At 36.8% G+C, this 27,975-nt stretch overlaps 1 protein-coding gene across 2 annotated transcripts in view; it reads right to left on the reverse strand.

The window, feature by feature from the left end:
* Window positions 1-27,975, reverse strand: part of LOC131080008 (DNA polymerase kappa) — a 147,557-nt gene that overhangs the window by 55,867 nt on the left and 63,715 nt on the right. For both annotated transcript variants that reach the window (XM_058018062.2, XM_058018061.2), the window contains exon 8: window positions 27,403-27,523. In XM_058018062.2, coding sequence (XP_057874045.2) covers window positions 27,403-27,523 — 121 coding nt within the window. The remainder of the gene's footprint in view (window positions 1-27,402; window positions 27,524-27,975) is intronic.

Consider the following 27,975-nt stretch of genomic DNA (forward strand, 5'->3'; position numbering starts at 1 on the left):
ACCTTAATCGCAATCAGGTCTTCAATCTGCGTTTAAGTTTTCGCTTTAGCTCTTCCTGACATCGTCCTGCAAACAATGAATTTCGACCTGAATTAATCACTTTGAAAAATTAAATAAATTAATTTAACAAATAATAAAATCTTTTTAGGCAATGTTGGGATACTGAAGCCATTTTTGGCAGAATGAGTGATTGGTATGAATGTCTCTGTTGAAGCTCATATGATGACTTTGCGCGACTTGAATCCTTCAATTCATTTTCGGCATTTAAAGGACTTTGCGCGACTTGGCTTCCATTTCTCACATTTTTGGCCCCTAAGTCTATTTTGAGAGCCTTGTCTTACATTTCGGCCTTAGAGGCCGATTTTGAAACTTTTAAGTTGTATTTCGGTCTTTGAGGCCGATTTGAAAGTCTTTTAAGTTGTCGGCCTCTTAAGTTCAAATGCGAACTTGATGTCTTTCCCCCTTTTTGGCTTATGAGACCATTTTGTGCGAATTTTGCCTTTGAAATGGTTTCGGCTCAAAGAGCCATTTTGCGCAACTTCTCTTTTGTCTCTTAGAATTTCGGCTTTAGTTTTGGTTTAGAACAAACTTCGGGTTTTGACACTTAACGCCTAACAGGACTCATGTTTAGAATCCAGTATTTGGATGAGTTTGGGAAGAATTCTGGCCTATCCAAGAGAGGACTATTCCATGCTTCAAAGCTTTGAAGAGGATTCCCAAGTCCACATTGATCAGGGAGAATATTGTGCACAGTGGAGAAAGATACGATTTCCATGGCTGGTACTGTTCATTGGCCATGAAGGAATCAACTTATGAGAACTCCCAGCTGAGTTGTACAGAGATGGAAGGAACAATTCAAGATATTCAGTTGAAGTAACTTGCCTCAATTAAGGAATTATTGGGTGTTGATGTTAGTGATGCTAGTGGTTTACACTTGGCCGAATTAAGAGACAAGATGAAACTTATGTATTTTTGTCAGTTGGACTCTTTGAAGAAGAGTCAGATGGATGATTTGGTCTCTTTGTTGATTCATCTTCATAGCTCGCAGAAGCTCATATCAAATTGGGATAACACTTTGGACGCTTGCTCAGATACATTGGATGTGATTGATTTACAGCAAGATACCTTACCTAACATTTCCATGGAGGAGTTAGATTCTGTATTGGCTAGATTCTTGGAGTATGTTAGGAGAGAGAGAGATGCGGGGAGGAATCTTCTAGAAGATTCCTTATTTGATGGCTAGGTATGTTTATATTGGGTCATATGTTGGTGGCACCATGTTTCATGTAAACCCTAATTAGGGCAATTCTAGGGTTTTGTTGGCATGATCTTGGCCCCTGATTTAGTTTTAATCTTGGCCATCCATTTTGTATGAGACTCTATATACACCTCATTGTCTCTCATTTGTAAGAAAGTTTTTGTAGAATTGTTGGTATATGCTGCAGCAATTTGAATCTAAAACATTGTTCAATTTATTGGTGATTTTGCTCTTCAAATGTTGTCTTTGCATTCATGGTTCTCAATTCCTCCAAGTTAGATTAGAATTTTAGATTAGAATCTGTTTTCATGTTAGTTAGATTGAGTGGAAGATTGTTGAATATATTTGTGTGGAATCCTGTTGATGTGTTTTTCATGCACATGCGAACACAGAATAAAATACCTTAAGTATCTTATCCTCTCTTGAACAAAGTTATTTGAATGATGAAGATTCACCTAAGGATCAATCGAAATAACTCCAAGGTTCTTATATGTAGGGTCTCTACGTGTGGATAAGCCCAATTTGGTCTGATGTGATTATGCTGGAATCACAAGGGGACTTACATTTGATGGCTTGAGTGTTTAATCTGTTGGAACTTGAATCCTATCTACTAGCTGGAAGATAAAGAAACATCAAAAGATACAGGGCTTAGAAAGTCTACTCTAAGATCTAGAATGTGAGAAGATGGATGATTGACTAATTGGAGTCCTACTAGGTTGGGTCTCACCATCAAGCTGAACAATTCAACACCAGCTCAATGCGATCTTCTAAGGGATGCTTCGAATATGTTCAAGTCGTACACCATCAGACACTGATCACCATTCAAGATAATGCATGAACAATAGATGTGTAATGACCTGAGATTAAGCTCATTTTATGCCAGTTGACCACACAGGGCACACTTACAGTCAGCATTCCACGCGAGTGCATTCAGTAATTTCCTTCATTCAATCTAATTATTTACCATCTAAAATGAAGATTCAACAAGAAACCATGCATATTGCAAGAAAGAACACATTTCACCTTAACTTCAATGAAAATGGAGTTCATTTACAATTTAGGCAACAATTTCTTGCCTTCTCCTCCTAATCTACTCTAATTGCTATTCTATTCACTATTCTAGCTACTAACTCTTAGTTATTTTAACCTCTATTAACCAACTATTAACCTTTACAAATGAAGATCCAAAGCTTTATATAGAGAACTCTTTACAATTCGATGGCTCTGATTGATTTACAATCAATGGCTAGGATTACAAGATGAAAAGCCTAATTAGGGTTTGTTACAACAAAACCTCCTTAGCCAATGAGAAAATTACATTTAAAATTTGAGAACCAATACGAAGTAGGGGTAGGTGCCTCGAAGTTTGTGCCATCACTGGTGAGTCAGGTACATTGAATCTGGACATGCTGAGGTGGAGCTATCTGACTGGAGGAACAATGACTGGGATGCCACCTTGTCTAGTACTTGCTCTATGATGACCTTGGTCAATCCTCCTTTGTCCTTGATGCACTTGATGAGTGGCGCACCTTTCCTTGACCCTCCTGTGTTTGATGAGGCCTCCTTCCAGTCAAGTCACTCCTTCTCTAGTAGCTCATCTTGCCTTGAAATGTTTACAAGATCCTTCTTTTTTGTCATCCTGCGATCTCTTCAAGGATAGTTCTAACACATTGTTTGCAATTGTTGATCATTCGAAGTCCTTCAATTTAGTAGCACCTTGAGTACCTTCTCATGCATCCGAGGCGTCCTTAGTGATGGCAAAACTTGAATAGGTCCTCCTTGTCCTAGCCTGATCCTCCTCCATCTTGCATTTGTTGATCTGCAAAACAAACAAAGGATGATTAAGTATATATGATATATTCATTCTAACATGATATTTCTCACCTTAAATCATCAACAAGAAGGCATTAAGATCAATTTGCTTTGGACCCTCTCCAGGGACAGGCCCTATAATAAAATTCGCTCAGGACCCTCTCTAAGGACAGGAGCGAAATTTGACAAAGTTGCTCAATTAGACCTCATTTTCAACATTACCTTACCAAGATCAAGTCATTCACCTCCAAAATTGCCTAGGAATAGGTTTTGCTCAAGGACCTAGGCAAAATATTAGACCTCCTAGGAATTTCGCTTTGGACCCTTTGGAAGGGTCAAGAATGAAATTTTGCATTTTAGGCTTAATTCACATTCCTTTAGCCTTGAACTTCACTTCACCTTTGAATCCCTTTCTCCTGAAGACATCATTGATTTGACCCCCAAAAAGACCAAAAAGAAGGATTTCACTTTGGACCTTGGCCAAGGACAGGACCTATAAGGAATTTCGCTCCGGACCCTTTGGAAGGGTCAAGAGCGAAATTGGTATTTTAGCTCAAATTTCATCATCTCCTTGCCTCAAATCTCTTCTCAAGGCAAGAACACATTAATCCCTTCCCAACCATGCCATAGGAACAAAAATCTTGGTCTCAAACAAGGAGAAAATAGGTATTTAAGAAATTTCGCTATGGACCCTTTGGAAGGATCAGGAGCGAAATTCTTCCTTAGGCTCAATTCACACTTCTTTTCTCCTTTCTTTGCCTTGTATTTAACTTGTCAAACCTCCTTCTACCACAATCAAGTCAACTTGCCATCAATTTAGCTTAAAATAAGGTTCTTTTAGTGCATTAGGCAAAATTGGGGAGTCCTAGGAATTTCGCTCTGGACCCTTTGGAAGGGTCAGGAGCGAAATTGGCATTTTTAGGCTTAATCCACATCCAACTTGCCTTGAACTTGCCCATTCCCCTTTATCTTATCATATTTAAGCTAACTTGCTCTCAAAGTGGTGTCCATTTCAACGTTTTGGCAAGGATTTAGGCTACCCCAAGGATTTCGCTCTAGACCCTTTCGAAGGGTAAGGAGCTTGAAAAAATTTCGCTCTGGACCCTTTGGAAGTGTCAAGAGCGAAATTTGCAAAATAGGGCTTGTCTTTGAGAAAGCTTTCTCCTAGCTTGCTTGTTTAGCTTCAAACCATCTTAGGAAAATACCTTGAGGGCAATTTTCTTTAAAATTGTGAGGAAAATCCATGTTTTTTGAGAAATTCGCTCTAGACCCTTTGGAAGGGTCAAGAGCGAAATTGCTCTTTTAGGCTCAATTCTTCCTCATTTTCACTCATCTTGCTTTAGACTTGCCTTTTTGAATCCTTTCCTTGCCATGCATGTCCACTATTTCCTTAGTGAAGAAATAGGTCTTTTGGGGAATTTCACTCTGGACCCTTTTGAAGGGTCAGGAGCGAATTTTGCAATTATGTTCAAATCCTTAACTTTTCATTACTTCACTTTGTTTCACACATCAATTCTCTCTTCATACGTCATAAGGACAAGGTTTTTTGATGCAAATTAGAACCAGGAAGGGACATATTAGGAAATTCGCTCTGGACCCTTTAGAAGGGGCAGGAAGAAATTTGAAATGTTAGTCTCTCCATCAAGATTCATATACTTTAAGTTATATTCCATATATATTGTCAAGATGTTTGATTGTGGTTTCGGACCTCCAGGAGTTATAATGCAAAATCTAGTTTTTGGAGGATTCTTCAATTTTCCAAACTTAGTCAAATTTCAGGATCAGGATGACAATCCAGACTTAGCCAAATTTTAGGACATTTGAGGATCAAGATGACATTCCAGACTTCTCAAGGTGAATTCACTCTATCCTTGATGTAGGGGATGGGACCTAGGAGGACATTATGCATTCAACCAAGGTTTGATTTAGCAACTTGAAGTGCGATCGGATAGTACACAAAAAACACCCTAGGAATGATCTAAATAACCCCTAATCACTCAATTGACCTGACCTCTTCAGCAGATCCACCTGACTCAAGCAGAGCCTACTATCCTAATGAGCCCCCCGACGACCCTTCAATAAAAAGACTAATAGCCCAGAACCTAAAAGACCAAGAAAACAAACCCTAGCAAGCAAAAAGTAGGGGTCCCCATTTGCAATGGGGCGATGTATGAATACGTCACAACAAATCCTTAATCCATACCACTAGCCTCTTGTCGTTGGTAAGTGTGCCTTGTGTGGTCAGCTAGAAATTTGAGTAAGCTTAACTTCAATTATTATGCGTCCCTTGACAAGCGTCAACTTGGATGGTGTCAACATTTGATGGTAATAGTTTGAAAATCCATAAGTATACCTTAGATGATTGCACTAAGCTTGTGTCAATACCTGTTTGTGAGACCTTGCCTAGTTTGATTCCACTAAATTTGTTCATCATTTCCTACATTCCTAGGCTTAGAATAGATTTCCTGAACCCTATTCCTTTTGCCCATTTTTTTAGTAAGAATTAAGTCCAGAGCTACATTGCTAAATCCTAAGTTGTCAACATACCTATTTCGTATATTTCATCATCAAAGAAGATAATTCGAACATTTGTGTAAGTCCCCAAGTGAACACAACAATTCACATCGACCATTGAGTTACCCACTCGTCAAGACCTGACATGTAGAAACCTTGGAATCATTTTAGTTGATCTTACCCTTAGCATCTGAGGTGATTTTGTTCAAGAGAGGGTAAATTACCTTGGTATTTTATTCTTAAATGTTATGTGCATAAAACACACATCAACAGATTGCCAAAGTAATAAGTAATACATTGTTTGAATTGATGGTGATTACCTCTTTTATTTTGGAATTTGCATTGTTCTTATCCCTCATCATAGTTTAGATTTCATTTCATGTATGTTAGAAGAATGCAGGGTTTGATAAGTATTGACTTATGGTGAATTTCCGCTCATACTTTTGATGAACAGATGATTTTTGTTCATTGTGTAAAGTTAGTTTGAGCTTATTTTGTGGAGGTTTAACTTCTACTTTGAGTAATATTGTTCAACTGTTGGTATTATTCATAAGTATGAAAATCATAAGCACATCCCTTGAAGATCGCACTCACTTTGTGTAGTTGTCCTAAGCGTGGCGAAGCAAAGTGTTGTTATTGAAGTCACCTAGTCAATTGCATCTCTTGAATTCTTAGGAATACGTAAGAATTTTTGAACCCTTATCTCCTTTCAGTTTTCTTGAAGTCCATAATCCAAGTCCCAAATGATAGAGCTTCATTGTCTAAACCTCCATTGTGAATTGAACATGCCAAGCATAAGTCCCTTTGTGTATTACCAGCATATCACAATGCCCATTGAGCTTATCTGCATGTCAAGGCCTAACAAAAGAAACCTTGGAATCGCCATATGATATTAGCATAAGCGGTGATTTTTCAAGAGAGGATAGAGTGTCTTTGGATATTTTATTCTAATGTTTGGCAGATGATAAAACAGACACCAACAAAGTCCAAGATCACTATCAGGGAAGAGAAAGGAGGAAGAACTCCAGTTCCAAACATTCAAAGAATACATTCAAAGTTCTTGAGATCCAATTCAAGTATGAAAGATTTCGAGAAAGACAAAATCGTCAACAAGGAAAGATATTCCAATAAGGTGAATTCCCAAGCAAGTACATGGTAGGAGGAAAATGATCAAGGAAAGACAATTTCAAAAAAGTTAATCAAAGTTAGAACCTTGATCACAAAATGATGCAAAATGGAATATTCTTTGTGATGAGTCACCAGGTTCACATGGTGTCCAAGGTGTCAGCCTGTCACCTTCTTCGATCAATCAAATGTCTCCCAACCATCATGACCAAATTCATTGCATTGGCCATCAAGGAAAGGGATAGTGGGCAACCTATTTTGGGCAATGAGCTATTAAATGTATAATGGAGTGGTGGGATATTGAATGCATAGTGGGTGCCTCATTGGAGTGACGGGCCACTAAATATATGATCGGTGTGATGCCTTGTTAATTGATAGGCCCACTACTTGGCACCACAAAGGGTTCATTTTGGTCAAGACCCTAATTAGGGCTTACATGGTGTAATCTTGGCCCTTGATTTCAAATCAATCCTGGTCGTTCATTTGTGGGAGGATCTTTATAAAAGGCCCTACCTTCTCATTCGTAATTCATTAGATAGTTAGCTCATTAGAAGCAGAGAACTCTTGCTCCTTAGAGTAGAAGTAGAGTAGAAGGAGAAAACATTGTTGCATATGACTTGGAGAAATAAAACTTGATTACGTTGAAGTTATGGTGGAGTCTTGTCTATTTCGAATTGTTGAATGGTGTTCCTTTGATTTCTCAAATTGTTAGACGTACATTGATGTTAATGGAGAATGTGACAATGTTTGATGAATTTCAATTGTTCATACTTTTGGCAGTTAGATGATTTCTATTTGTAGTGTAAAGTTAGCCTGAGCCTTTACATATGGATGCTTAACTTTGATCATTGAATGTACATTGTTCGTTATGATGGTGTTCATTATGATATGAAAATTCTTTGCACTAGTCCTCTACAATTGTTGTTAAGCTTGGCGAAGCAAAACTTGGTTAATGTGGAATTTGTTCATTGATATCAGTGTCCTTAGGAGTAGAATAGATTCTCTAACCATTTCCCCTTTTTACTTTCAGGATATATCTAGTTCATTCGAAGAGAGAAGCATCACAAGATTGCAATATCGGATGAAGAAGTTCCAGCCAGCATTGTAGAAAAAGTGAACAACAATTCAAATGTAAGTCCCTTTGTGTTACTAGCTTATCACAACGACCATTGAGTTTATCCACACGTCAGGACCTAACAAATAAGAACCTTGGAGTAACCTATATGATCTTTCATAATCTTAGCATACACTGGATTTTGCTCAAGAGAGGATAAGATACCTTGGTATTTTATTCTGTGTTGGTGTGGTCATAAAACACCAATTAACAGGTTCGATGGCTTGTCTCATATTTATCGATTGCATGCAGCCACTAAACTCCCACCACTTAAAAATTACCCTTAAACTTGTATTCCCCCATTGTCAACTCCATTTGAAGCACCTTCCTAGTGCAAGAAAGAATTGTTCCACTAGCAACTTTCACATCAAACCCTTCAATCTCTTTCGTGTTCAATCCAAATCTCCTCACGACTTCCTCATCAACATGATTATAAGTGGCTCTACTGTCAATAAGAATGCTTACCTTCTACCCTTTCAAGACTCCTCTAAGGCGAAAGGCATTATATCATGGTGCTCATTGTATGTGCTGCAAGAGTAGCTCCTAAAGGTCCTTCTACTTGATGTATAGGCTCAACATTTTCTGCTTCTCTTTCAGGTTTACGTTCATTGCTTTCTGTATCTTCATCAGAGACCACTTCAATAAAATGTATGTGCCCTTTTCCCAAACATCAGTGCCCTACCTGCCATGACTCCTGACAAGAAAAACATAACTTCTTCCTTCATAGTTCATTTTTAGAACATCTACTTGCTTGGACTTGGCTGTTGGTGTCTTAGGAAAAATTGCATTTCTTTAAAAAGGCCTTTTGGGTAGCACAGGAGGCCCTGCTCTCTTGCTGCTGAAACTGTCCTTAGCCACTGAATATTCTAATTGAGAGCTCTTGTGATGGCTTCTTGCAGTGTGATAGGACCAAAAGCCTTAAGTATCCCTTTAAGAGGTTCAGCTAATCCTTCAATGAAGAGCACACTAAGTCTTTTTTCTGTCACATCAGGCACCATTACAAAGAGTTTTTATAAGTCTGCTACAAAATCCTCCACCTTACCCTCTTGTGTCAACTGTGCTAGATCCCTAAAATGAATCTTTGGGTATGTCCTATCAAATTGTTTGATCAATCTTTGACTGAATTCTTCTATAGTGGTGATAGAATCATGCCCTTGGGTTACCATACCGTCATGCCACCATTTGTGAGCTACTCCCTCCAAATGCAAAGTGGCGAATTTCGTAGCTTCCTCTTTGAGCATGGGATTCAAGGAGAAACACGTATCAAGTTTTTGTAGCCATGACCTTGCTGATGTACCACTTGTCCGATCAAAATCGGGAATTGTGATCTTCCCCAAACAATGTTGGATGTCCTTTCTTTCATCATACCCCTTCCTCCTATGGCCCCATTTTGCTTTCAGTCCACAATATTCAGTGAAATTCATGTCATTACGGACTACTCCACTCAAGGCATTGTATCCAGCATGAAGTCAGTCCATTTCATTAGTTTGGTCAAGTTGACCTTCGCCCAGATCCTCTTTTGACAATAACTTGGCCTTGAATGACCTGGTATTTACTGATGCTTTCTCACCTTCAGCAGTAGACTTCTCCCCATTAGAGTTGCTTCCTTCACTCCTATCATATGCAAGCTTATCAATATTCTGATGCTGATTAAGACCTCTCAACATTTGGACCATTTCCTTCATTGTTTCAGACATGTTAATATGAAACTCCTCAGACCTCTTGAAGAAGGTTTTAGTAGCGCCTCTGTCTTTGTCACCCATACTAGTACCCCTTGTAAATGATGTTCAATTTACATTCAATACGCAAGTTTATATTCTTATTTAATATTTATTTTATCTATCACTGAATTGTTGTATAAATCTGATTGTCTTCTTTTATGTGGCAGGAGAGAAGGAGCATTTATTAATTTCAATGTCCATTCTCACACATTTCATTTGGTATATGTAGTGGGCTGGGTACGGTCAAGCAATGCCTTGACCGGCCATGTCTTTTGGACATGGCCGATCAAGACATCACTTGATCATGCCCCCTCACGATAATAATGCATGGCATATTGTTTACCAACCGGTGCATATATTGAAACACCCAATAATTATCGATGGTGCATAGTTATCTTACCACCCGATATAATTATCGGTGGAGCATGGTTTATATTAACACCCGATATAATTATCAATGGCGCATGGTAATATTAGCATTATCTTTCACACCCGATATAATCAGTGTATGCCAAGCGGTGTATCCTTAACATCCGATATAATCAGTGTGAACATAGAGAAATCTAAATGGTAGTTTAACCGATAATCGTTAAGTCTTATTTGCAAGAATTAACTCGATTTGTCAATCGGTGAATATGAATAGATTAACAAATTTGGATACTATGATTAATATAAAGGGAATGTTTATCAATTGAATAATCGATATGATAAATGATTGAATGAGAGACTTCATTTATCTCTCGTTCAATCATTTATCTTACCGAAGCTATCTATACATTAACACTTCCTCTTAGCTAGGTAAGATAAATAAGAGTAGTGTGTCAAGCATCACAATTCAACTGATGGTTAGCATTCATTTACATATTTTAATTTTCTAGGGGATCATATCATCTACTCACAAGATATGAAGTATCACCTAATCACGTGATACAAGATGTCCAGCACATTAGTCTTGTGATGACAGGATATCACCTCAGCACATGATACCAGTATTACATAATCACGTAATACTTAAGGATAATCATATGAGAAAATATTCAATTCTCACCTTTATCCAAATTATCGTAAGTGCACTAACACTTCATATGAATGTTTTACCATAACAAAATCATGGCTTCATCCATGATCCACCAGAGATCCAACATGATAACTGGTTTGGACATTATAATACCGTCACCTTATAACATCCACATACAAGTGTTCACTATCTTGAGAGATCATCACCTCTCAGATATGAACTCAGGGGATAGAATTCAAAAATTATCCTATCATGACAAAGAGGTTTACACATTAACCATCTTATAGGTATGCAAACATAGATTACAAAGCAAATTACCTTTCTATCATACCTAAACCTTTTCTGAAGTGATCAACCTTCACTCTGGAAAGAGGTTTAGTCAGAATATCTACAGTTTGATCTCCTGTACAAACATATTCCAATTGGATTGCATTCCTATCTACCATATCTCGCACATAGTGGTATGGGATCTCAATATGCTTGGATCTGTCATGAAACACTAGGTTTACTGAAAGTTTTATGCAGCTCTGGTTGTCATAGTGTATAACAGTGGGTTTCATAGGTTCTCCAAACAACCCCACGAGCAACTTCCTTAGCCATACTGCCTCTCGGGCAACCATAGAAGCTGCAATATATTCTACCTCGATGGAGCTTTGAATTACTGAAGACTGTTTCCTGCTGATCCAAGATATCATGGTTGAACCTAGACTGAAGCAACACCCTGAAGTGCTTTTCCGGTCTGTCACACTTCCAGCCCAATCTGAATCTATAAATCCATGTAGATTTATATCAACCTTCTCGTATTTGAGACCAAGTCTTAGAGTACCTTGTACGTACCTCATAATGTGTTTTACTGCAACCAGGTGTATCTCCTTCGGTTCACACATAAACTGACTTAGAGCATTAACTGCATAACAAATATCTAGTCTTGTATTTACCAGGTAAATCAGGGACCCAATCATCTGTCTATATTGAGTAGGATCAGTGGGTTGTGACTCTGTTGTTGCTTCTTTAAGTTTATGTAAGTTGGTTTCCATAGGAGAGGTCATGGGTCTACAATTTAGCATTCTGAATCTCTTCAAAATATCCAAGGTGTACTTTCCTTGGTTTAGTATAATGTTGTCAGAATTCTGCCATACTTCCAATCCTAGGAAGTAATGAAGGAGTCCTAAGTCCTTCATATCAAATTCTTTGGATAGATCATTCTTGCATTGATCTATAAGGTGATTATTTTCTGTGATTAATAAGTCATCAACATATAGAATCAGTATTAGCATATCACCTTTATTTCTTTTGTAGTAGAGATTAGGATTTGCATCATTTTTGGAGAAGCCTAGTCCTGAGAGATAGGTGTCAATTCTTTCATACCAGGCCCTGGGAGCCTGTTTGAGCCCATAGAGAGCTTTCTTGAGTCTACACACATGAGACTCTGCACCATGAATTTCAAAACCTTCAGGTTGCTCTAGGTAGACTTCTTCTGAGATCTCACCATTTAGAAAAGTTGTCTTAACGTCCATTTGGAGTACCTTCCATCCTTGCAATGGCTAATACAACTCTTACTAATGTATACCTAGCAACAGGTGCAAAGGTTTCTTCATAATCTATTCCCTCCCTTTGTGAGAAGCCTCTGGCTACAAATCTGGCCTTGTGTTTTTCAATACTGCCGTGTGCAGCATGTTTGATTTTGAATAGCCATTTAGATGAAACCACAGATTTCTTGGTTGGCCTAGGAACAATCTCCCAAACATCATTTTTCATAATGGACTGATACTCTTCAGACATGGCATCCTTCCATACTTGATGTTCAAGTGCATCTGATACATTGTTTGGTTCAGCTTTAGAGAGATCATTCATAAGGGCAACATAGCTAGTGAATTTATGAGGCCTTTTGCTTTCTCTGAAGGTTCCTAAGGGAGCAACAAACTTCTGAGCTTCTTCTACAGTTTTGGTGGCCCATAGTGGTCTTTTCTTAAGGTTTTCTCTAGGTGGACTTTGAGTTTCACTCATAGTTTCCTCAGGATTCTCCCTTTGAAGCTCAGGAGTAGGATCTCTATCTAAGCTAGCGTTAGGAATATAGGCTTCAGGATCTAGAGAGCTTTGGGCTCTTTTGAAGGCTAAGTTTTCTTCAAAGATCACATCCCTACTTAGTTCAATATTCTTTTGACCAGGTATATATATCCTATAGGCTTTGGAGGTTTCACTGTATCCTACAAAGATTCCCCTTTTTCCAGAAGGCTCTAATTTTAATCTTTTCTCCTTAGGTACATGAATATAGACACGGCATCCAAAAATCCTAAGGTGGCTTATATCTGGTTTTGATTTAGTAAAGACTTCCTCAGGGGTCTTGTCTTCAAGATGAGTGAGGACATCTGTTTTGAATATATACAACAGTGCTAGTTGCTTCTGCCCAAAGATTGATATTTAGATTCTGATCAAGGATCATAGCTTTGGCAGCTTCAACGATTGTCCTATTTTTCCTTTCTGCTATCCCATTTTGTTGAGGGTTGTAAGGTATTGTTAACTCCCTCTTAATCCCTGAATTTTTACAAAACTCTTTAAATAATTCTGATGTGTATTCCCCCCCATCATCATTTCTTAGGGTTTTAATTTTGTTTCCTGAGTAGTTCTCTATTAGTGATTTGAATTCTTTAAACCTATTAAGGATCTCTTCTAAATCTTTACATTTCAGAAAGTAGATCCCGGTTTTCCTAGAGTAGTCATCAACAAATATTACATAATACAAAAATCCCCCCAATGAATTTACAAACATAGGTCCACATAGATCAGAATGAACTGACTCTAAAATCTTACTTGTTTTCCTGGTACTACTCTGAAAAGCACCCTTAGTATTTTTACCTAGGGCACATCTTGTGCATGCCCCGGAATGATATTGCTTTAGCTTAGGTAGACCTGTGACAAGGTCTCCCATTGATGATAAAGCTCTTAAATTTAGGTGGCCTAGTCTTCTATTCCAGATTTCATTGGCATCTGTAGTTTCATGAATGAGGGCTAAGTTGGGCTTTGTGCATAGCTCATATAAGTAGCCTTGTCTTTGACCAATTGTATTAGCTTTCTTGATAGATGAGTTCTTTGGCCAAGCCAACACTTTGTTGTCCATGAAGGTCACTCTGTATCCATTGTCCTCCAGTGCTGATATTGAAACAAGATTCCTCTTAATGCCTGGAACATATAGCACTCCTCTAAGTTGTAATGATACACCAGACTTTAGTTTGATGGTGCAATTTCCAACTCCTTTGACAGGGTGTGTGGAGTCATCTCCAATGGTTACCTCTTCATCATTCTCCTCTTTCATGGAATCTAGTACTTCTTTGAATGTCGTGATGTGTCTGGATGAGCCACTGTCGATCACCCAGGAGTTCACTTTGTTTGATGCTTGATTTGTGAGTGCTGAAGAGAGTACATACTTCTCGGAGTCCTCTTCCCTTTTCGATTTTCCTGTTTTGGCAAATGTGGCTTGTTTAGCTCTTTCTGGACATTTGGCAACATAGTGCCCAAATTTGTCACATCTGTAACACTGGATTTGAGAGAGATCCTTCTTGAAGGAGTTCTTGTTGTGACGACCTTTTCTCTTCCTGAATTGCCTCTGCTTGCCTTTCTTGTTTGAGTTCGTATTTAGAACTTGTAGGTCTTCATCTATATTCTTTTGTTTGATCCCTTTCTTATTTTGCCTTGATTCCTCTTGGAGACAGTCAGCCTTTAGTCTATCGAATTTAGGAAAGTTGTCCCTTGCACTGATGCCTTGGACGAATGTTTCCCAGATGCTAGGCAACCCATCTAGAGCAATGAGGGTTAATTCTTTGCTTTGGATCTCATATCCAAGGGTTGCCAGTTCATCCCTTAAGGTAGATATTCACATGAAGTAGGCATTGACTGATTCTCCTTTTATCATGGTTATATGATTTATCTCTCTTTTTAGAGCCAAGGTTCTACTGGTGTTGGATATCTCAAAAGCATCTTCAAGTGCTTTGAACATGTTAAAGGTTGTTTCGTGTTTCTTTATAATGGGCATTATATTGTTCCTTACCCAATCAACTATTATTTTGATAGCCTTATCATTTCCTTCTCTCCAAATTGCTTGGTCAGGTTTAGTCTGAGGTTCTTTAGTTTCAGTCTTTACAAATGATTCAACTTTGTTATCTTTTAGAATCATTTGAATTCTGAACTTCCACGCGGAGAAGTCGTCACCCCCTGCGAGTCTGTCTTCAAATCTGATAGCGCCAGCCATTGATAGAATTGTGATGTTGAATATATACTTGATTTGAATTTTACATTAAATTGAACAGCCTCAGGTTCGATTTAACTATAGCTCTGATACCATGTAAATGATGTTCAATTTACATTCAATATGCAAGTTTATATTCTTATTTAATATTTATTTTATCTATCACTGAATTGTTGTATAAATCTGATTGTCTTCTTCTATGTGGCAGGAGAGGAGGAGCATTTATTAATTTCAATGTCCATTCTCACACATTTCATTTGGTATATGTAGTGGGCTGGGTATGGTCAAGCGATGCCTTGACCGGCCATGTCTTTTGGACATGGCTGATCAAGACATCAATTGATCGTGCCCCCTCACGATAATAATGCATGGCATATTGTTTACCAACCAGTGCATATATTGAAACACCCGATAATTATCGGTGGTGCATAGTTATCTTACCACCCGATATAATTATCGGTGGAGCATAGTTTATATTAACACCCGATATAATTATCGGTGGCCCATGGTAATATTAGCATTATCTTTCACACCTGATATAATCGGTGTATGCCAAGCGGTGTATCCTTAACATCTGATGTAATCGGTGTGAACATAGACTAATCTAAACGGTAGTTAAACCTATAATCGTTAAGTCTTATTTGCAAGAATTAACTCGATTTGTCAATCGGTGAATATGAATAGATTAACAAATTTGGATACTATGATTAATATAAAGGGAATGTTTATCAATTGAATAATCGATATGATAAATGATTGAATGAGAGACTTCATTTATCTCTCATTCAATCATTTATCTTACCGAAGCTATCTATACATTAACACCCTTCTCTCTCTGTTGGTACCTTTGTTCCCTTTCGCTCATCAACAACCCCACAAGCTAGCAGGACTAAGGCTCTGATACCACTAAAATAAACTCACTTATACAAAAAGAGATTGAAACAGATTTTTATTCATATCAACACAAACCTTTCATGGTATAAATCTGAACATTCATTACAGGATAGCAGTGATAAGAGCTAAATGCAAACTCAAATAGTATCAATTACCAAGATCACAACTTTTATATTTATCAGAACAGGAGCAGATTAACATAACTATGAAAACCTCAAGCCTCTCATATAACATATATTAGGAATAGAAAGCAATCATCACATGCAGATCTATTACAGGCTTATCTCCCATGTAATGGCACGATATTCTTCAGGTCTTGCATTCTCAAGCACAAGCACGATTAAACTAGAGCTTTCCCTTTCCCACACTGTTAAATGACTTCCTATCTCTATCCACAAATTGCCTTTCTTATCCGGATGTACCAGCATTTAGGTGCTTTTGTATCACCTCCTGTGAATGAAACTCAGACCTGATATAATAATTTCCTCCTAATGCTACGCTCTACACATCACACTTGGGATCTCCTTTATCACACTACATTCAGGCTTTGCCTTATTGTAGGCAAAGGAAAAGTCTGAAAATTGCTTACCATGCAGAGGTAGAACTACCCTGCGATTTGTAAACCTATCTCTTCCCCACTTGATGCTTGTCTCCTTGGTGGCTCGATCAGAGGATGAACTCAATCTGGAAATTATTTGGTGAATGTCAGAAATTAAGGTTTACCGTAGAAGATGAAACTGACCAGTAACAACACTAAATAGCAGTTGCAGTGCTTTCCTTAAGCCCCAAAGCTGTCCAAGAGGGTTCGGCCTCACAAGCAAGCACCTCACTCAGAAATCTGATTCCGAATCTCAAAATGCTTGGAAACTCTCAACAAAACTGCCTCTATCTTTATCAGTGGTGAAAAATTTAAACAACTAATACCAAACAGCAAGGGTAATGGCTTTGCCTTGCCCTGAATGTGCCCAATAAGGGATCGTCATAGCAAGAAGACAACTCACTCAGCCACAACCAGAAAATCACTTCAAAACTGATTTCTTTAAGGCCCAAATGAAATCCCTGCAAATAGGATCTCCTTGCACACTCTGGGTTGATCTCTCACAGCTGCAAGTGTGTTTACCTGTGGAGATTTTCATCCCCACAAGCAGCTCTAAACCATAGGATTCAGACAAGCTCCTCTCAAGAGGCCAAAGTAAGAAAATATTTAACCAAGACATGTTCAAAATAAACTCTAAGTTGCTTTTAAATAGTCTCCCAAAAGGTGCACCCTAATTAGGGTTTCCTCTAGTGCCCAACTTATAACTTTATTTACTTTTATTTTCTCTAATATTTCACTTTATGACATTATAGTCCCAAATAAGGTGGCATCCACATTGAGTCAAATTCATCCTTTATTATTTCCAATGACTTTATTATAAAGTCATTTTCATAATTTAATAATTCTGACTTTCAAATTCACCTTTAATATCATTTGTAATATTACAAATAACCACAAAATGCAGTGAGCTCCACTTTCTCTCTCCTACAATGCCATTCTCTCTAGAATCATATCATAATATGCACCTCCGAATAGTCTTAAATAAGCTAAATATTGATTTAACTTAGCAACCTTTTTCTAATATCACAAAATAATACCCTGATATCGCCTGAACCACTTAGATATGTTGTCTAAAACCTGAGAAAACTAATCCTAAATGGTTCCTATTATCAATAAAGCCTGCACCCTTGCTAAAGCTGTGAACTTCAACTGCCTATTGAAACATGGGAACACTTCAAGGCTGTGGGTAACCTAACGACTGAAGTGGACTTCCAGAGTAAGCTGGTTCTTTTCAAATTCTTCACCTAAACTAACAATTTCTTCAGGGAAAAGAGTGAGGAGGAGGACATATGAAACTAAAATCTAACCCTAAGGTGATGCACCAGATGATATGTTGAAAAACTTAAAAGCAAGGAAAAGTTACACACAAAATGACAGTAATAATAAAGCTCTCCTACACAATCCAATTAATCATAACACATGCATCAGTGATTCGTGAGAAGGCTAAAAATTACAACCCTAGGAGGAGAAAACACTCTTTTTCACAACCCAAGATTGCTATTTCACACACAGCCCATGACCTGCAAATAATTACCAGAAAGGAAAGGTATGAACTCTTAGTACTGCTGAAAGGTGTTACAAATCTGTATGCTTCTGAAAAATTGTTACAAAAATATCCACTTCTGCAGAAATAACTCTAAAATTACAGTCTGCCAGGAGATGAATAATTCAGAACCCTTACAAAGAAGAAGGAAGGAAGAATATATGCTTTCCAAAAAGCAGATAATGAATAATAAATTCCACCTCCTCTTGGGCGAGCGGAACCAAAAAGTCCACTTTAAAAGACCTGAAACAGGTCTGAAAGGGAACACACTTGGGCCAAAAGTGAAGCCAACCCATACTGCCACCATAAAAGCTCTTAAAAGCACCATAAATGGCCCCAAAATATCACCGACAGGCCTGCAAACCTTCATTAATGCAAAAAATATCTCCCATTTGACTTTATCAAATAAAACTGAAAAATAATCTTATAAAGTAATTTTTAAAATTTATTACTTAGTTGAATATTTGTTTAATTTCCCTTTTGATATTTAAAGTCAAGATTTAATAAAAATAAAGATAATAATGTTATTTATTTAAAGTGATTAAAATAAATAAATCACTTTAATAAGTAATATTATTATTTCTATTTATTAAATCAATAAATGTAATAAGAAAATATATTTATTAAAGTGTTTTAAAATAATCACTTTAAATAAATAATTTCCTTACTATATTTATTTAATTTGATAGCCTTTAAATATAAAAACGAAATACAACAAATATTTAACTAAGTAATAAATTTAAAATTCTTTATGAAGATCATTAACCAATTTAATATGCCAAGCCTAAATATTTATAAAAAAGATATTCAATAAGTGATTTAAGATAAATCACTTGAATGACATAGGGAAGGGAGAAATATTTCATACACTTTACGACCCCTTTAGGCATTTCACGGGGAACAAGATGAGGAGAAAAGAGGATGAAAATGAAAGGCAAAAAAATGCCTAAGTCATCGATGGATACTTAGGGAATTCCCAACCCTAAAAACCTCATTTTACTCTTCATCATGCACGATATCTTTCTTTTTGGAAACTTCGCTGCTAGAGATTGCTGCCATGCTAGGGCTTGAGGAAAAAAGAAGGGCCATTTGAGGCGATCTTCTGTGCTTATTTCTTCTGGCCGCCATGCTATATTTCACGTTCCTGAGGGTTTTGGATGAATTTTCTGGAAAAGATCATAGATGTTGCCATGACTGGTTTTTCCCCATATTTTATAGATTTTGTGTATGTTGGGCGCGATTTCTTGTGAACTGGGCTCTGCCCTCTCTGGCTGTCATGCTGCTACTTCTGGGAACCATTTTCTACAGATTTCCGCCATTAATGGCTGCTTCAGGTGCACATTTTTTCATCTTTGCAAAAAGTAACAAAGTCTGAAACTTAACAATATTTCCCTCTGTGTATTTATGCAAACTGTTGCTTACTTTGCACGTTTGATAAAACTTAACACGTATCTCTGTCTTAACGTGTTTGAGCTCCAGAATTGTCACATGTCTTAATCGTCCATAATTTGCAGCAGACCAAGCACCATTCACTGTCCTAACATTACATCAGATTTTGATCTTCTAATAGAGGCTCTGATTGACTGAATTTTTTGTGATTTGTTGGTTATATACTTTGCTCTTTTACTGCTGCAGCTGCGATATGACTGTTCCCCACCTCTTAGACTCATTGTGGATGCATTTTGTCATTGTTGCATGACTGTAATTTTAGATTCTTCATTGTTGCTCCCAGCTCTTCATTCACTGTTGATGGCTCTTCAACTGCTGCAATCTTTGCATTTATTGTATATAACAGCAAGTTGCTCATTTACTGCTCTTTCTCTGATTTGATCTTCTAAGACTACATTGCATATGGTTAAGAAGACTGCACTTTCATCTTTTGAATGATGACCCTAACCTGGCTCCAAATGTTTCTCCCTCCTCAAACATTTCTTAGGCTATCATTGTGCTCACCATTAATATTACTTGTGGGAAGTCATTACTTTTTTATATCAACATGCCTCGAGGGGATTTAAGTACCACCTGTGCTTGTGCTTAATCTGTTCTTTCACATATGATATTTTAGCTCAGATCTCTTTCTGAACCACTGCAAAGCCTTCTCGTTGAATCTAGGCTTGCAACTGAAAATTGGTTGATTCTCTGAAAGTTGATTCTCAGAAAAAAATTTCCTTCATGACTGAAAGATATTTCGATTTTCTAGGCATAGCTCCTTTCTAAATTTTGACTCTTTTCAAAATTGCCAAGGTAAGAAGTGGTTTTATTTTTCTTAAAAGAAGACAATACAAAAATACGAACTTTAACATCTTGAGTTCCCAAAACTGTTTTCAAAGCAGATTCTAGGCCTTTAGCCAATTGAATATCTAAAAGAAAAGGTATTCCATCCACTCTTTTCTGCATGCATTTCCTCAAAATATTTATAGTGAATGCTATCACTGCTATCATTTTACTGTGCCTCCTTAAATGTCTCGCTTCTATCATTGGGCTGATATATAAAGCTTTACCATGACTGTACTTGAAAGCATGTATGACTGTATTTTATTTTAAAAGACTGATGCTGCTACCCTTTGACTGCACTGTAACCTCTTTATCTTGCTGCTGTTTGACTGTAAAATTGACTGCTACCTTCTGCTACTGTGGCTGACTTATGATTGGGGACTGATATAGGATAGTTGTCATTTTGTTGTTTGGCAACCATTAATGCCTTACATCCTTTCATGACCCTTAAAAAGATATTAACTGTCCTTTGAAAGAGGGCTGTCCCCTTGGCAACAAAGCCTCAAAACTTTATTCACTGCTGTTCTGAGCTACCTTTTGACCAAAGATCTTATTTGTTGCTATTGAATTTGACCTCTAGAAATGTAGCCTTCTGGAACACTGTAATGGCATTTCTCTAATATTGGCACATTAAATAATAAGCTTTACCTCTTAACTACAGTTATCGTGATGATCATGCAATCTTCCTTAATTCTCTTGTGCAATGGTCCCCGTGAATGAGTGCCCCTCGCTTATGACAGTATGTTGGTGATGACATTTAGGACCCTCATGCTCCTATCAGCCTAACGCCATGAGCGACATGTACTCCTTTATTGTGACCACCGTAGGAGACGGGTAAGGATTGTTTCACTGATGTCATAATAATCTGTCCCTAATGTCATACATGTTGAGCTCAACCCTTGTGGGAGCCCATTTTTCCCACATGCAGATATTTAGTTGAAGCAATCAGCGATAAAACTTTACTTGTATCTGCACATTGGACGAATTGTTAGACAAAAACTATGAATTTTCAGATACGCTTCTTGCTGTTTCTGATACGTACAATGATTGGACTGGTATAATGCATTGTAGGAGTGGATTGTGCATGCATTGATGATGTATATGCAAGGATATGGTATCCCGAGCTCTAATACAATTCTCTTATCTCCTTGCAGACACTTGGAGCAGCAGGGGACCTCTGCAAAGGAGTTGGATATGAAGCTACTCAACTGCGGGGGGTTCGTCATTACGAGGCAATGACAGATCCCTTATCTGTGTTTATATTTTGTTTTTACATGCATCATTTTCTTGTATAATGTATCATAGGTAGTCATTCCCACGGCTTGTGTGGGAGCATCTCATTTAACATTTATGAATAAAGAAAGATGCTTTTTCAAATATGCAATGTTGTATGGTTCTTGATTGGTTGTGAACACTTGCATTTACTTGGAACTCTTTTTAGCATTCTATAGTATCTCTTGGCATAACACAAACAACAGACATGTCTCCTTAAAACTATAAAACTTAACCAGCTCCACCTAATTGAGCTGGAGAATGAAAATGGGTAACAGTTCCCTTGTCCATCTTGTTAGTCTACGAGGAACTAGTGATAGACTTACCTTGATCGGATAACATTGGCTAAGAAGGGCACATTACATAGATCACCTGATCTCTTGGTCTTGACTGCCTTGTAGTCTCTTCCCACCTTTATTGGGGTCTAGGGGCATGAATCTCTAGAATTTGACCCAATTTCTTTCAGGCAATGATGCCAATGTTTACTATCCTACTTGATAAAATGAGTACTTGAAATAATGAACATAGGTAATAATGCATACCAAATAAATGAGTGAAAGTATATCTTTGTTCGCACATGAATTTATTACAAAAGTAGACCTAAAAGGTCAACCAAGGATCAGAGTTGATCCAACTAGACCATACTGCTTTCCTTGACGATACAAAATCTATTTAAAGGACCTAACAGTTGTCAAGAGGAACACAACCATCAACTAACTCTAATAACCAATAGAAGCTAACAAACAACTAATACATAATCAAATAAATCATATTATCAAAACATAACAGTAGGTGTTGTACACTAACTACAATCTACATCACCACATTTCTTATATACAGGGAGCAAAGTGTACTATGTTGTTCCTTATATTTTCAACGCTGCTTGGGAATAGAAGATAATTTAATGATTTTGTGGTTTTCATAATACAGTTTCATCAGTTCTAATTTTTTTAGCATTGTAATCTTGCCTCATAAAGGACAATAGTTAAATTAGCCCTACTTCTGAGGGTGTAGGCAGATTGGCAAGGCTCAGTTTGATCTTAGGCTAGGAATTGAAAACTTTAAAATGTAGGTAAAATGAAAATATTGCTGATTATGAGGGTTAATATTTTTTATTGGGAGTGAAAGGTATGTCTTAAATCTGATCGTATGTGCTGCTAAAATAAAACTAATATCAGACTGAAAATGAGATGGAGATCTGCCACAGAATAATAAGAACGAGTGTTGGCACAGCAAAAATCTTGGAAAACGATTATGGGAAAAAACCATCAAGAAATGTGATCCTCCATTGTGTTATTCAAAAAATAATATGTCAAATATAATAGCCTCATCTACCCATCTGATGTAGCACCATCCTCTTAGAATTCAGATAAAAAGGAACCAGTCTTGTCATTCATCCATCCTCCTACAAAAGTCAGAACAAAGCAAGACAAAGCTCCAATTGCTTAAGAAAAGTGAGCACTCCAAGCTTAAGCGCCCAATTAAAGCAAATAAAGTGGGATCAAAGAAAAAGCCAGTTCCCAAGAATATCTTGCATTATAAACAAACTTGATTTAACGGTTAAAGCAAACATGACCCCCATAAAAAAAGGAATTGTGACTTCTCAACTTCCAAAATTAGAGTGCCAATTTTGAGATGGCTTGGTCAAATTATACTCTCATTTTAAATGTTTTTAAACTTTATGCCAAGTGTTGGAAGAATCTTATGGGTTCTCAAAAAAACATTAAAACATACAAAACTAGAACATTGCTATGTCTAACTAGCATCTTGATATTACAATAATATCCAAAAAACTTCCTAGGATTTGCAAGGTGTACAACAAAACTAGTCCTAAAAAATATCACCTTATCCATATAAGGGGAATTTATATATCATATGCGGAATGCTATTTAGACCAGAAGATTAAAAACAGTCTACCTTTATTCGTAACAAATGTATACCACCCTCTAACTCCTTTTATAGGATTACTAGACAACAAACCCTATTTTCACAAGACATTAAAAAGAGAAGAGTTAAAATCTTTTGACAAACTTTAGAGTGTAAAAGCTTTCCGTTTTCAAATGCTTCGGTACGTAGAATCTCTGAATCTTTTGACAAACTTTAGAGTGTAAAAGCTTTCCGTTTTCAAATGCTTCAGTACGTAGAATCTCTGATGACTAGTCAACGGTTCCTTAAAGGTTTTTCTCTCATTATAAAGCATCTTAAACTTGACTTTGTTCGATGTGGATGCATCCCTTGATCTGAGTGATGTCCTAAACATCTGGGGACTTGAGAACATGGAAGGGATGTCCCCTCCCTATTCCCCTTTTTTAAAAGTTTTTGAAATGTCACTGAGACATACCATAGAAAGAGGTATGTCTGCCTTTTTTGGTCTTTTGAGCACTTCATGTCATCCCCTAGCTGTTCCCTCAATGTCCCAACATTGCCCCCAGCCATCACCAAGACTTTAGGATCCAACAGCAAATACATAAAAAGTGGCATAGAAAAATTAAAACATTTTAAAATGAATGAAACACAAAAAAGGGAGTCTACCAGAGCCCCACAACCCAAAAATCCTTAAAAGCATATGCAATTGTTGTTTTACATTCACCAAAATAGAAGAGGAAGAGGAGCAGGTTCCAAGACATCAGTCTAATGATGACTCCATTTTTTTAAATTGTTGCTAAAGGTACCAATCCATGATGTAACATTTATTTGTGTGTAATCTTTAGATAGAAACTATGTTTGTCCATGATTATGGGTCTACCAGATAGATAATAGAAGCAATGAATTGTTACCATACATAATCTTTGCAATTTCAGCTTCTTTTGGTTTGTTCATGTTATTTTTGACCTATTTCTATTTTAAAATTCAAATATTAATTTTATATATAATTCTAATACTCATTCCCAGCAATCCCCAAAATCTACAAAAAAAAAATACCATACACAAAACCCATCACGTCATTCACTGTCTCCAAAACTTGTGGAAACAATACTTTGAGGGAAAATTGTGATGTCGTATAGAGATGAAAGGTGTATCAATTAAAAGGCATGGCCTATTCTTAGATCTTATGCAAACTTTTGAATATGTTACACAATATTGCAGCAATTGAGGATAATAGCCAGAACATATCTTGAGTATATTCGATTGGTGGCAGACAAAACAAAATTGGAGATAAAGCTTTTTTCAACAATGATGAGGTACTCAAAATGTTTCAGGTTAACAGCAAGGTGCAGTATTTGCAAAGATAAGTGAGAAAATTCAGCAATGATTTGTAATATCATCGTGGTTTTTGAAGAGAACAGACAGCCTTGTAGACTTGGTCGCCTGCAGGAAATGAATTCAATTCACTGGACCTAGCAGGCACAGCATCTTGGCCAACCCACTGCTGGGTCAAAGGGCAGTATTTGAAAACGGGGAAACCTTAATAAATAAAGGTGTTTTTATAAAGGATGCGATCAAAATTAAATTTTTCTACCTTGAGTTGGTTTACAAAGCTATTTCACCAAACCTCAATGTTCAACTTCAAATCCAAGAAGAACTGATCCAATCTATTGATCCTAATTGAATCCAGCAATTCACATTGCTTCTCACCATATTTTTATCATGTGCTAAAAGCTTTGTCAAAAAACAAAGGCCCAAGTTGAAATCTCTGCTCTCCATTTTGATCATATTTGAAGAACTTGATTTTTCCTCACCTCTTATAAGGCACATGCTCATAGCTTTACTTTTCAATCCCAAGTTGAAAACAACTAGATCTTCCAAAATCCAAAACCTGAAAAGCTAAGTTAAAAATATTATTTGGAGAGAGGAAAACACAAAAAGACTTTTTGAGGACAAAAAAGTATTAGAGCTTACAGCCAAAAGCAAGCTTGTCCCTTTATTCCAATGTGCTCCAAGTTCCTCAAGAATCTGGGCTGGATTATCAGCCTCCAAACTTGCCCCAAGCCAACAAACAAAATGCTGCAATGAAAACTTAGAAGATTTATGTCCAATACTAAATGGCTTAAGGAAAATTTGAGCTGTCTATCTGTTTCTAATTATGAGACAAAGCTTTTTTGAGTGGCCCAAGGAATATGCTTAAAACTCATCAAATGGACCTCGCTATAAATCCAAGTTTAATCCAACAATCAATAACACATCCTGCCCTTTTAAAAGATAGTGCTAAAAGCTTGCCTGATTAACCTAGCACTAAATCTAAGCCCTCTAATCAAGAATTAATCCAACAGCCACCATTGCACCTTGCCCTTTATTAAACTTAAAAATTTAACTCAATTTTGGCCATTTGATTAAAGCTTAAATCAATAGCTGACATTCTACACTGCCCCAAAAACTCTAACTATTCAATTTGTAAGAATTTGACCCTGCTAAAGCTTTTCTACCATTAGATCATGAGCACAACAGACAGTCCTCTTTTATACTTGCCCCCCTTGCTATTCCCAGAAAGCTTTCGGCCATTGATTGGAAATAAGATTGAACAACTTAAAATTAATCTGAGTTTGTAAGAGCTCTGGTTCCAAAGCCAAGAAAAGTTATTTAGAAAAGAAAACTCGTGTTGACTTGTGAGAATGTATACATATGCACACACACACAAGAAAAAAGATTTTATTTTAAGTAATCTCGTCTTCAAAACTTTCACCTTAAACACAGTTGCCAAATATGGCCACCCACAAAAGATTATAAAAGAAGCAGAAGAGAAAGGGTGATCTTTTTTGAGTTTTAGATGAGAAAAGTTTTTGTGAACTTCTAAAGAGAGTTAGGTTTAAGTTTTTGGATTATTTGTTTTTGTGTTTCCCAGTAACCTTCACCATACCTTATTTTGAAGACAAGATTTGAAAAACCCACTGTCTAATCCTGAGGAATGCAGATTTTTTCCCCCTTCAAGCTGGTAATTTCTGAATGTTTTGGAAAAAGCTGCTTATATTGTAATACTTGATGCCCTTCAAAGGCTTTATTGTATTAAAAATTCTCATTCAGAAGGCCCTGCTGTTTTAATCAAATCTCCATTGTCACATATTTTCACAAAAGCTTTCATCAATTAGTTTTCATTGTTGCCACAATTTTTCAGTGGGAATGCAATCTTCATAGCACTCTCACAAGTCCAATCAAACTTTACTGTGGAATTAAATTATTAACGTTCAGTGTTCTGTAATTTATTTTAAAAAAATTCCACTTCAATCAAATATTTTCTAAAAACAATCCAATGAGTATTTGTCACGCAACTATAAAGCTACGAGCTCCAAGTTCCTAGTACATTCAAAGCTCTTACAAAACATATTTTCAAAATTAAAAACCAAAAAATATAACTTTACCTCTCAAAATCAAAAGCACTTCATAGATAAAAAGGAGTACCCCTCAAGTGAAAACCACTCATCAAAAGCAAGGAAGTTTTACATCTCCACAAATACCCTGAGGTTTAGCTTGCACTAGGTGCTGATTCAGAGATAACACAAACTAAATGACATCTCATTTCCATGCTTTAGTGATATTATAGATAGATTTTACTCCAATGACATGAGACATTCAAAATTGCCTCAAGTACATCTTCAACATTCTCATGCTATGCAATAAGGTTACCATCCAAGAGTAAGCAAGATATCTTCATATCTTCAATGTTATTCAATGACAAATCAATGTTTTATGATGATGAGTAGACCTCCTATTGGTCCCCATCTTTATTCATTTTGACTATGAACATTCATCTATTTTATGCATTTGCTGCTTCTTTCATATATGCTATATAGTATAAACAAGAACTGCATTGGAAACGTCTTATTCAAACCCTTTCTCTACTTATATTTGTTATAAACCATAATCTCATTGATCATCTATGGTCACTTGAGAATGGTGATCAATCATATCTTCTTTTTCTCTTTATATGCATTAATTTTGCCTTTTACTTACTCTAAAGAGAACATCATAATTGCCATTGCCATAATGACAGAAAATTTCAGATTGAGAACTTTTCAAACCTACCCTACACGAGCTGTACATCAATAATGATTGAATTGTTGCTATTCACTACAGCACACACCTGCTGAACATCGTGAAAATAGTGCAAATACAGAAGCACGCTTTTGAAGCAAGTCTCCACATGTCGTAATGCCTAAAGCATCCTTTAACATGTGCTCTGTCACCTTTCCAATGCCATTCACCTGCAACAATGTACAAAAATTTCCATCAACAATTGAATTTGAACCAATTTGTATCACACAAACAGGATAAGCTCTACTAGAACAATACCCTCTATGTTTTTCATTTCAAAAGACAATGTTTAGAATAAATGATGAATAAACATATCAAATAACTTGAAGAGCACAAAGCAGCCCTTTCATTACATACGTGCAGTCAAGGGACAGCAATGATCCATAAACTCTCTAATTAATATCGAATTTAGAATCACAATGCTTTTTAAACAACTTTTCTATTTGCTCCAACAAATGACATTGTAAAAGAGAGAGATGTGTTGTAAAATACGAAAATAGCATATTCGAAATAAAAGGAATTCACAAACAGAACTGAAAAAATTTATCCCAGAAACCCACAGTTAACAAAGAACCAGCTTTGGCAGTGGCAAACTGTAATACCACTTTTCTCCAAGAATTGT

This window comes from Cryptomeria japonica, chromosome 3 (assembly GCF_030272615.1).
Source record: "Cryptomeria japonica chromosome 3, Sugi_1.0, whole genome shotgun sequence".
Classification (NCBI taxonomy): Eukaryota; Viridiplantae; Streptophyta; class Pinopsida; order Cupressales; family Cupressaceae; genus Cryptomeria; species Cryptomeria japonica.